The sequence below is a fragment of the Schistocerca piceifrons genome, chromosome X (assembly GCF_021461385.2).
Source record: "Schistocerca piceifrons isolate TAMUIC-IGC-003096 chromosome X, iqSchPice1.1, whole genome shotgun sequence".
In the NCBI taxonomy this organism is placed as follows: domain Eukaryota; kingdom Metazoa; phylum Arthropoda; class Insecta; order Orthoptera; family Acrididae; genus Schistocerca; species Schistocerca piceifrons.
Window position 1 is genome coordinate 400533146 of NC_060149.1, and position 12540 is coordinate 400545685.

Sequence of the window (12540 nt, forward strand, 5' to 3'; positions counted from 1 at the left end):
AGTAGGTATTAAAATCCATGGAGAAGAAATAAAAACTTTGAGGTTCGCCGATGACATTGTAATTCTGTCAGAGACAGCAAAGGACCTGGAAGAGCAGTTGAATGGAATGGACAGTGTCTTGAAACGAGGATATAAGATGAACATCAACAAAAGCAAAACGAGGCTAATGGAATGTAGTCAAATTAAATCGGGTGATGATGAGGGAATTAGATTAGGAAATGAGACACTTAAATTAGTAAAGGAGTTTTGCTATTTGGGGAGCAAAATAACTGATGATGGTCGAAGTAGAGAAGATATAAAATGTAGACTGGCAATGGCAAGGGAAGCGTTTCTGAAGAAGAGAAATTTGTTAACATCGAGTATAGGTTTAAGTATCAGGAAGTCGTTTCTGAAAGTATTTGTATGGAGTGTAGCCATGTATGGAAGTGAAACATGGACGATAAATAGTTTGGACAAGAAGAGAATAGAAGCTTTTGAAATGTGGTACTACAGAAGAATGCTGAAGATTAGATGGGTAGATCACATAACTAATGAGGAGGTATTGAACAGAATTGGGGAGAAGAGGAGTTTGTGGCACGACTTGACAAGAAAAAGGGACCGGTTGGTAGGACATGTTCTGAGGCATCAAGGTATCACAAATTTAGCACTGGAGGGCAGCGTGCAGGGTCAGAATCGTAGAGGGAGACCAAAAGATGAATACACTAAGCAGATTCAGAAGGATGTAGGTTGCAGTAAGTACTGGGAGATGAAGAAGCTTGCACAGGATAGGGTAGCATGGAGAGCTGCATCAAACCAGTCTCAGGACTGAAGACAACAACAACAACAACAACAACTTCGGAGGTTCCATGACAAACTAGGCTGATACTTCTTGGACTTGGGTCTTAGTGCTGAGGACTGTAGGGACCCTCTAAATGGGTCATGTATACAATACACATCACATTAGAGGCTGCTAACCAGGTATCTGATTGTGTGTGAGGGTGCGAACTTTTTTTTTTATTTTTTTTTTTTTTTTTATATTAGATGACTCTCCATCCAATTTAGATGATAGCTGTAGGAAACCCAGAAGTATCAATGTGAGATTGAAAGAAATGCTTCCTACAGGTGAAAATATTAAAATCCTAGTGGTTAGCTGCCAAAGCATTCACAAGAAAGTGTCATAGTTGAAAGTACTCCTGAAAAGCAGTGACACACACACACACACACACACACACACACACACACACACACACACACACACACACACACACACAACACTATGTACAGAAAGCTGGTCTAAACCTGAATTGATGGCCAGATTTTATGAAGAAATCTAAGTGTATATCGAAAGGACAGGCTAACGGGAAATGGAGGTGGTTTGTTTGTCACAGTAAATTCAAATCCATCGAGGTAGAAACTGAAGTTGCATGCGAGAGTGTTTGAGCAAGATTCGATACCGAGGTGAGCATAATATTGTAATTGGATCCTATCATCCACCATGAGCCTGACGTGGTTATGGCAACAATAATTACCAAAGTACAAAAGACAACTAAAACAATCGGAAAGGCATATGTGTTCAGTAAACTACATAAAAAATCAACAGTTTCATATTTCAATGACTAACTTTAAACTTTCAGCAAAGGGCAGGAGCATGTAGAGGAACTATGGCTCAAGTTTAAAAGAATAGTTGAGCACACACTGAATAGATATGTATCCAATAGAACAGTTCAGACTTGAAGAGACCCTCCATTGTATACAGTCATAAAGAAACTTCTAAATAAACACAAACTACAGCAAAACAGGTGTAAAACAAAGCATAAGACTATAGCTGCAGAGATGCTGAAAGAAACACATTTGGCTGTCAAGACAGCAATGCATAAAGCCTTCAAAGGCTATCACAACAGAACATTGTCAAATGGTCTTTCACAACACCCACATAAATTCTGGTCTTATGTAATGGCTGTTAGTGGCATGAAAGATGGAGTCCAGTCCCTAGTGAACGAGACAGGAAATGAAACTGAGGCTAACAAAGCAAAAGCTAAAATTATATTTACATAGACTGAAGCTGCCAGTGAAAATTTGTACGTAGGCTGGGAATGGAACCCAGGTCTCCTGCTTTGATTCCTGACCTTGGTACAAATTTATACTCGCCGCTTCAGTCTGTATAGAGAAAATCATATCCATACTAGACCAGTAAAGTCTCTGAAATTATGTCCCTTAATTTGTAAAAGCTGAAATGCTTAACTCCATTTTCAAATGTTTCTTTATAGAGGAAAACCCAGGAGAACTGTTCCAATTTAATCTTTGTACCACTGAAAAGATGAGTGAAAAGTATTAGTGTCAGTGGTGTTGAAAACAGCTAAAACTGTAAAATTGAACATATCTCCACGGCCCGATGGAATCTGTATCAAATTCTATACTAAATTTTTAGCTGAATTAGCACCTCCCATAACTATAATGTGTTATAGATCCCTTGAACAAAAGACCGTGGCCAGTACTTGAAAGAAAGCACAGGTGTAACATGTCTACAAGAAGGGTAGTGGAAGTGATCTGCACAACTACTGTACAATATCCTTGACATCAATGTCTTGTAGAATGTGAGTATATGTTCTAAGCTCAAACATAATGAGATATCTCTAACAGAATGACCTCTTCCATGACAACCAGCATGGATTCTGAAAACATCGATGATGTGAAACCAAACTTGTACTTTTTTCACATGACATACTGAAAGCTGTCAATCAAGGCAGTCATGAAGATGCAGTATTTCTTGATTTCTGAAAAGCATTTCACTCAGTACCACACTTACGTTTACTGTCAAAAGTACGATCATATCAAGTATCTCAAGAGAAATTTGTGACTGGGTTGACGACTTTTTGCTAGGGAGGATGTAGCATGTTGTGTTTGATGGAGACTTATCATTAGATGTATAAGTAACTTGGGGTGTGCCCCAGGGAAGTGTATTGTGAGCCTTGCTGTTCATGTTGTATATTAATGACCTTGCGGACAATATTAATAGTAACCTCAGAATTTTTGCAGTTGCAGTTATCTATAATGAAGTATTGTCTGAAAGAACCTGCATAAATTCTCAGTCAGATCTCCATAAGATTTCAAAGTGATGCAAAGACTGGCAACTTGCTTTAAATGTTCAGAAATGTAAAATTGTGCACTTCATGAAATGAGAAAACGTAGTATTGTATGACTACAGTATTAATATGTGTCAGCTGGAATAAGCAAACTCTGACAAATATCGAATTTATCTGAGTATAAGATGACCCTCAATATAAGATGACTCTTTTTTAAAGAGTCTTCTTGAGACAAATTTATTTTTAACATATTATGACTAAGCAAAGGTACAAACTGTTTTACTGACATCAAATATCTGCCTAAAACATTAGTATTATATCTACACTCCTGGAAATGGAAAAAAGAACACATTGACACCGGTGTGTCAGACCCACCATACTTGCTCCGGACACTGCGAAAGGACTGTACAAGCAATGATCACACGCACGGCACAGCGGACACACCAGGAACCGCGGTGTTGGCCGTCGAATGGCGCTAGCTGCGCAGCATTTGTGCACCGCCGCCGTCAGTGTCAGCCAGTTTGCCATGGCATACAGAGCTCCATCGCAGTCTTTAACACTGGTAGCATGCCGCGACAGCATGGACGTGAACCGTATGTGCAGTTGACGGACTTTGAGCGAGGGCGTATAGTGGGCATGCGGGAGGCCGGGTGGACGTACCGCCGAATTGCTCAACACGTGGGGCGTGAGGTCTCCACAGTACATCGATGTTGTCGCCAGTGGTCGGCGGAAGGTGCACGTGCCCGTCGACCTGGGACCGGACCGCAGCGACGTACGGATGCACGCCAAAACCGTAGGATCCTACGCAATGCCGTAGGGGACCGCACCGCCACTTCCCAGCAAATTAGGGACACTGTTGCTCCTGGGGTATCGGCGAGGACCATTCGCAACCGTCTCCATGAAGCTGGGCTACGGTCCCGCACACCGTTAGGCCGTCTTCCGCTCACGCCCCAACATCGTGCAGCCCGCCTCCAGTGGTGTCGCGACAGGCGTGAATGGAGGGACGAATGGAGACGTGTCGTCTTCAGCGATGAGAGTCGCTTCTGCCTTTGTGCCAATGATGGTCGTATGCGTGTTTGGCGCCGTGCAGGTGAGCGCCACAATCAGGACTGCATACGACCGAGGCACACAGGGCCAACACCCGGCATCATGGTGTGGGGAGCGATCTCCTACACTGGCTGTACACCACTGGTGATCGTCGAGGGGACACTGAATAGTGCACGGTACATCCAAACCGTCATCGAACCCATCGTTCTACCATTCCTAGACCGGCAAGGGAACTTGCTGTTCCAACAGGACAATGCACGTCCGCATGTATCCCGTGCCACCCAACGTGCTCTAGAAGGTGTAAGTCAACTACCCTGGCCAGCAAGATCTCCGGATCTGTCCCCCATTGAGCATGTTTGGGACTGGATGAAGCGTCGTCCCACGCGATCTGCACGTCCAGCACGAACGCTGGTCCAACTGAGGCGCCAGGTGGAAATGGCATGGCAAGCCGTTCCACAGGACTACATCCAGCATCTCTACGATCGTCTCCATGGGAGAATAGCAGCCTGCATTGCTGCGAAAGGTGGATATACACTGTACTAGTGCCGACATTGCGCATGCTCTGTTGCCTGTGTCTATGTGCCTTTGGTTCTGTCAGTGTGATCATGTGATGTATCTGACCCCAGGAATGTGTACTAGTGCCGACATTGTGCATGCTCTGTTGCCTGTGTCTATGTGCCTGTGGTTCTGTCAGTGTGATCATGTGATGTATCTGACCCCAGGAATGTGTCAATAAAGTTTCTCCTTCCTGGGACAATGAATTCACGGTGTTCTTATTTCAATTTCCAGGAGTGTATTTTATAACTTAGTCTATTTATTGATTGTCCAAATTTGATAATACAAGAAGAAATAAAAGAAAAGAAATGGTTTACATTAATTTTTATCTTCACTACCTACTTTGCTTACTAAGCCTGTCGTCTGTGGTAGCGGTATTTTTAATCACCACCCACAGTAACGAAATTTATATCTTCACTGTCAAAAAGTACACTATTTCTCCTGAATATGTGCATTATCTGAGGTAGTGGTCAAGGTGGAATGTGAGAAGGCAGCTGCTTTCTGCCGAATACATATCTGTTTTCGCTTCTATACTGACATGAGACTGTTACACTGTTTCTTGCTCCCAAATATATCATCTGCCCACCACTCTCTCATTGGATGTGCAGAACTAGCAGCTGACATCCATCTCCCCTTTTTGTTCCTGTTACACCACACAATAAGTGATGACAACATTGTTGCAGGAAACACACAAGTGTGCCACTGGTTCCTATCTAGACTTTCACTGTCTCCTGTAGAAATGTACACCATTGTTATTTATTTGTTAAATTATAATGTCAGTTAAAATGGCTTCACGCAAACTGCAGCGGTATAGGTTCCCATGGTTGGCAGCACAGTGGAATTTGCTGCCTGTTCACTAATGCCCTCCCTGCTCCCATCCTAGTTCTCAGCCAAGCTGGTACCACTGTTCCCACTCCAACTTTTCCATAATACTGTTCTGAGCAACTGTGAAACATGGACTGCAGTATCTTCTAGGGTGTAGGTCATAGGTAACACCACCAACTTACACAAAAATACAAGATCGCAATCATGATTCTGTAAAATTCTCATACTTTCGCTTGTTCTGTGATCTAGTGGCATCTGTTGGTACTATCTGTACAATTATTCTTGCGATAACAATTACACGTATTTTAATATGACTTATTTTGTTTTTTAGACATTTCATTCACAATCAATTTTCTTTCTTGTCTTACCTGAATGTCACTACCTTGTTCTAAAGCTGATTAAAATGTGATAATGTTTTTACCTAGCATTCTAATATGTGAAAAGCAACTGAGTTTCTCATTTGCAACCCACTTCATAAATCATTACAATATCTCATAATCAAATAAAATAATCACTTGCATTCAGAATCAAATAATAGTTTTTGAAGGGCAATATGTTTGCTTTTCAATGTTAGCGATATGTAACAAGCACCATTAATGCTTGTACACTGTAGCCATACATGCACGAGAATTTTTATTGCAAAGCTGTTCAAATACAACAAAAGTCTGTAAGATAATAACATTAAATTCTGCCCTACTTTGTTTCACAAAATTGTCAAATTTTAAGCAGAGCAATAGATTGTTGTGATGACTACTTCATGGTTTCTCGCAGATCTCTTGCATTAATGTCATTCAAGTCAAATTTCAAGTGACTGTTCGAGCAAGGTTGATATAGTATCAAGCGCTTTGGCATATCAAGAAATTTCAAACCTGTTTGAGTACAAGCACAGTTTGTACTACCTATCCTGCTGAATGCATCAAAATATATCTGCACGTGACCTCAATAGTCCAAGCTTTTTCAGTAAATTTAGGATGACACCTATATGATGTAAACATTCTAAAATGTTTAAACATTGCCCTCAGCAGCAATAGTTTAATATGTGAATACAAGATGATCCCATAGTTTTCAAATGATGAATCTGGGGGAAAAAATTCATCTCATAATCGAGTAAATACAGTACCTGAGTGTAACAATTTGTAGGGATATGAAATGGAACTTTCACATAGGATCAGTTGTGGGTAAAGCAGGTGGTAGACTCCAGTTAATTGATAGAATACTGGAAAAGTGCACACAGTCTACCAAGGAGATGGCTTATAAATCATTCATGTGACTCATTCTAGAATATTGGTCACGTGTGTGGGACCCATACCAAACAGGACTAACAGGAGATACTGAACAGATACAGAGGGGGCTTTAAAAAAAAAATCATTCTTCCTGCACTCCAGATGTGAATGCAATGGAAAGAAACCCTAATAACTGGTACAATAGATCATACCATCTGCCATGTAGTTCACAGTGGTTTACAGGGTAAAGATGTAGATGTAGATATACAGACGTGTAACAAAAATTGTTCTGCCAAATGGAGTGGACTTTATTTGTTAAGAACAGATCTAATTAACCTTGCCACTTGCAATGCCATTCCAAAAATAAAGGCCTAACACATAGGGCATAACAAAATTTATTCATTCAGTTGAATATAGGCATACATAACCTGAAAATTACAACATAATATTCCTACACACAGTACTGGTCCAATTTCAGTGCTGCTGACTTAGTGATAAATGAACTGCAAGCAGTAGAGAGACTACCAAATGTTTGGCATGAAGATTAACTTCTTTGTGTCTCTAATACCTAGTTTGTTGGAGAACTGCAATTCCAGAGACAGCAGTAAGCTCTGCAGATGTAATGGAATTTTTTCATGCTGTCAAGAATGCACAACTGGATGAGTTGTTTGCCCTTAGTTGACCTCATAATAGCCTATAACCAATATTTCAAATGCCCTAAAACTCTCTCCAGTCTCAAGGTAGCACATTGCAGGACATTAAATGCTGAGAATGTTGTCTATTCAACCTGCTTTAGTGTGGCAAGACTTGATCCAAATTGAGATCTTGTGGTGTCTCATACTGAACTCTGCTGAGAAGCTCTTGGTTAATAAAGTGAAACAACATTGTATGTCTAATGCGTTTCTTTTCATCATCTTTAAATTACACGCCTTTACTGAGCAGTGAGTTCGCGTTTCCTAGAAAGACCACACAGTTCTCATTTGTAGGCTACTTTTTACTCTCACAGTATCTGCTCATCTTTTCTATTTCTGCTTTACTGATTACACTTAACTTTTGGACAGTAATTTAGTGAATCAACTTGGACTTATTTAAGTGTACTCCAACCAGAAGAGGTTCTTTGACTGTAGTCTTGCAAACCGCTTACAGATATACAGAAAATGTAAGTGCGCCATTTGTGCAGCTAGTTTGCATTTAGTTCATGTGGCATAGACTTCACCATCCATTTGCGCACATACACAGTAAGTTTAGAAGATACTGCGCTCCTGAACTACAGTAATAGATGACAATTTCTGTGAATTAAAAATGCAATTATACAAAATACTCACCCGAGCAAAATCATATGCATATCTATAGATGCTTTTAAATGTATTGTAGTCATTCAGAAGAGATTTTAGGTAGTCAAGCTTTGCCTGAATTTTTGGAATTGTATCACACCTGAAAATAAAATTAGATCATCAGCGTGATTAATTGTAGCTAAGAAATCTGCAAATTCTGTATTATGGATATCTGTAGTATTGTAATTCTAAACTGAAAGAAAAACTCCACTTCAAGCAGGCAAGCTCTCTACTACAGAGAATTTAAATCCACATTGAAACTGCATTATTACAAAGAAATAATTTTACAACTATAAGTAAAGATAGATAAAAAGGACAGTTTAAGGGGGGGGGGGGGGGGGAAGGGAGTCTCCACTATGCTGCAGAAATGTACAAAAAGGAGACATACAATCTCAGGTTTTAATATTGATCCACAAAAAAAAGTTTTAACTGAAGTAATTGTTGGTATGTGTGACTATGATATCCTCGGTAGCTGTATTAACTTTAATAATTTAAATTATATATATGCAACCACTGACAAGTTTGTCACTGTGTGCTTTGTTTTACTGCACAAAAACTGCTGCTATGGCACTAAATAATCATTTCCCACGTAGCCCTTTGTGTCAAGTTACATAATCGGTTTGCAAATTTTATCATGAAGTTGATAGCCCAGTTTACAGTTCAACACTTTTGGTGTCAGTCAACACTTTGTATTGTCAGTCAACACTTTGTATTGTCAGTCAACACTTTGTATTGTCAGTCAACACTTTGTATTGTCAGTCAACACTTTGTATTGTCAGTCAACACTTTGTATTGTCAATCAACACTTTGTATTGTCAATCAACACTTTGTATTGTCAATCAACACTTTGTATTGTCAATCAACACTTTGTATTGTCAATCAACACTTTGTATTGTCAATCAACACTTTGTATTGTCAATCAACACTTTGTATTGTCAATCAACACTTTGTATTGTCAATCAACACTTTGTATTGTCAATCAACACTTTTGTATTGTCAAATTATTTACATTCCATACAGTTGCTTTGGGTGGTGCTGGTTTTGTAGGGGCTAGAGACATTTCCACATATGACGTGTGTATATGTTATCTCCTTATCTGTCTATAAGGAATTTTATTGATGTCTACCACATTTTTAATAATTTGAGGAGTAAAGATAACTCTCATACCTTTACTCATAAAATTATTAAAAATCTGTTAGAGATCATTTATTGGTTTTGACCGAGTTTGCAAGTATCAAAATATGTGACATATATGGCTAAATCTTTTGACTGCATTGACTTATAAGCTTAAATTTTTCACACCGTCGAGGGACTACAGATCTTAATGTGTGACAAATTTCAACTTCTATCCTTTCCTGAGAAATACAGGTTGTAATAGACAGACAGACAACGGAGTCCCCCTAGAAGGGTGCTGTTTTTACTGACTCAGCCCGGAAACCTAAAGGTGAATTGGTGCATTACATCAGTGACTGTCCATTCTTCCACACCTACGAGAAGTCAAATTATGTCATAAAACATCATTTGAGATGCCCTTTTGTGTTTTATGCGAAACACATCCCAGTACAGTAATATGCAGTTGTGAGTGTTGTAACATCTGTCTCCCATATTTGTCTGGCACTGCCATCTGACGAGATGCTTTTGGAACTTTGAGAAAAAGCTGAAGTTACTAATTGTTTTTCCTTATATGTTATAATCATTGTTTTGAAACATTACTATATTCCTTACAAAATCTGCTGGTATGTACAGTCAACGAAACAAAGTTATTCACATATCTGGATAAGCTAAGGTACCTTCAGTTAGGTACAATTCGCACCAGTGGGAATGAAACAAGCACTGGCAACAGTGGCAGCACCACATGTAACACACTTTTAGTGCTATATTTGTTTCAGTCTCTTTGGAACAATATTACTTATAGGCCTTTTTGATTGTCCATAACTGCATATATTTACAGCATATTGTTTTATATATATTCTGTAATACTAACTTGAATTTATTCGAAATGCCATGATGTTTCTATACTGAACATCCAAATAAGAGCAACCCTGTACAGTTACATGGTAGCCACATAGCAATATTTGAGGAACTTTATTTACACAAGTAATTGTAGTTCATGTCCCCTCGATGCCATATTTTTTTTAGATTGTGTTGTTTGTTGATATGCTGCAAGCATAACACTAATACAGATGCAGTGTGACAAACATGGTAAAACACTGTGCCACTGACGAGTATACGACAAACAGTTATTTACTGCCAGGATGTCTCAGCATCCACAGGCCACGGGAGAGTGTGTCCTGGACTCTCCTACTACACAGTGTTCTCGGGGCTATCCCAATGAAGTGAAAAAGTTGCAGCAGGACTACTCACCGGTTCACACAAGCCTAATCATATGGCAATTGATTTTTGTACACGCTGACACTGAACTGATCAAATATCCAACCCCACAAAAGTTTCTCTCAGTGCAAACACCACAAAATGATGGAAAGGAAAAACATTTATATCTTACTATATTTTTGCTGATTGTGCAGTAAAGCTGCTGCATCAGGCATGAGATTTTAATTTATAGCTTCTTTACCAATATGCACATGTAACACTGAATTACAAGCAAATTATACCACTGTATGACACACAGTTCAGGAGAGATGGCATCATAAACACCAAGATGCAGGAAAAACTACTGCATTGTGCTTGCTGTTTTAATTTATTACTTCTTTGCTACTAACTCTAATCGCAACAGTTTGCAGGCAGTATCCACATATATCACTTGATGTACCTGCATAATTATATCATTGTACGACACAAATTTCACAAGATAAGACATCATAAACATTGAGCTGCATGAAAATTAAACTGAAGAATGAAATTCACTAGAGATACAGATGAAATGTGTGTGAAATATATTTTAAGCAGGCAAAGCACTGGTAAAAGGCTCATAGGAGAGAGAAGGCGAGAGGAGGAGGACAGAGAAGGGAAAGGAGGAGATGAACAGAGATTGGGGGAGGGGGAGTTAAGAGTGTGGGGGGAAAGTAGAGGAAACAGACAGATTGGGAGGGGTGGGGGGAGGAGATGGAATAATGGAAGGTTGGAATAAATACTTACCCAGGCATTTGTTTATAAATAATTGTTAAACCACGTGATAACATCACAAGGCACAACTAGTATAATCATATGAATACTGTTGCAACAGCTGCTCAACTTCAGACATTAATGCCCTACGAGGAGACACACACAAAAAAACTTCAAATTCAGCACTTTTAAAATGGGGTCTTATTGTCATTGCTATGCATCTCTGGCACTGTGAGAACTATATAATGCTGCAGTAACTGTGTTATTCCAAATTATGATGAAATATTCCTTTGGACATGCATGCACATCTGAAAGAACATTGCATTGTAATTCAGAACACAGGGACTGCAACATCATATTTATCTGCCAACACCAGGCAAGCGAATTTCAAGTAAAGGTGTTTCCCCTGTATGGAATATACATAATCGATGTATGAGTATAGTGGTTGTAGAAACAAGGTTGACAATGTATGAACTTTGGGTGTGGCCACGAGTTGTGCTCTGGTAGTCTAAAGGTAAGATGACAACTTGGGATACGCGGGAAATCCATTATACAGCTGATGGTTGTTTATATTCGCAACTGAATACATTTCTTTTACTGTGAGAACTGAGTTCTTATACCTCCCAACAGAGCTGAGCACTTTCTGCAATCAGAATCTAGCTTTCTCACATTAGTGAATTCTCCATTAATAGATAACTTTCCTTTATATTCAAAATCATTTTTTCAGTAATAATCTTTTAGGCAGAGTAAAAACTACCAAATCTGAATATCAACAGCCATGTTCTGAAATTAAATTCTAACAGCCATAAAGCAAAGAGAAGTACATTTTGTCATCTGGCCTCTGTAGTACCATACATGCAGACCATCAACAGTATCGAGTTCTATTTTCCTTGCAAATTACAAGGAAACCAACCATATTTTACTTTGGAAAACCATAGTCTACACTTTTCCTGTCAGTTGGAAGGTGGTAGGTCATGCAATTTTGAACCTGCTTTTCTCTTTCAGATCATTACATACATCCAACCAGAATTTAATAAATATTGTCTGACAGAATTTAAATGTCTTATTTGGACCCATTATATTCAGTAGTTGAACTTATTGTTTTGAAATGTTTGTAAATTTACCTCTAGACCAAAGTTTATGAGCTAATCGTTAAATTAATTCTCTCTTGCTCAATTTCATCTTAATGATTTTCTTCTCCTTCGTCTGCTTGCCCATTGTATGCGTTACTTCTGTGAATAGTTTTATGCATGCAGACGAAACTTTCTCTTTGGCAATTTAATGTGAATCTGATTGTTTTTGAAATTGAAAATGATAGTGAATCTTTAGTATTCCCGAAAAGAAGGCCAAAAGGACTGCCACTGAGATTGGCACATACATTTGAATGTGTAATTTCATAAAATGTGTGTATCATTACCCATTTCATTCATG

General features: G+C 39.0%; 1 protein-coding gene across 1 annotated transcript in view; it reads right to left on the reverse strand.

The window, feature by feature from the left end:
• The window catches only part of LOC124722873 (DCN1-like protein 4), a 146558-nt gene that overhangs the window by 13952 nt on the left and 120066 nt on the right, over nt 1-12540 (reverse strand). Inside the window, exon 5 of the mRNA XM_047248009.1 lies at nt 8038-8146. Within this exon, the coding sequence (XP_047103965.1) occupies nt 8038-8146 (109 nt within the window). The remainder of the gene's footprint in view (nt 1-8037; nt 8147-12540) is intronic.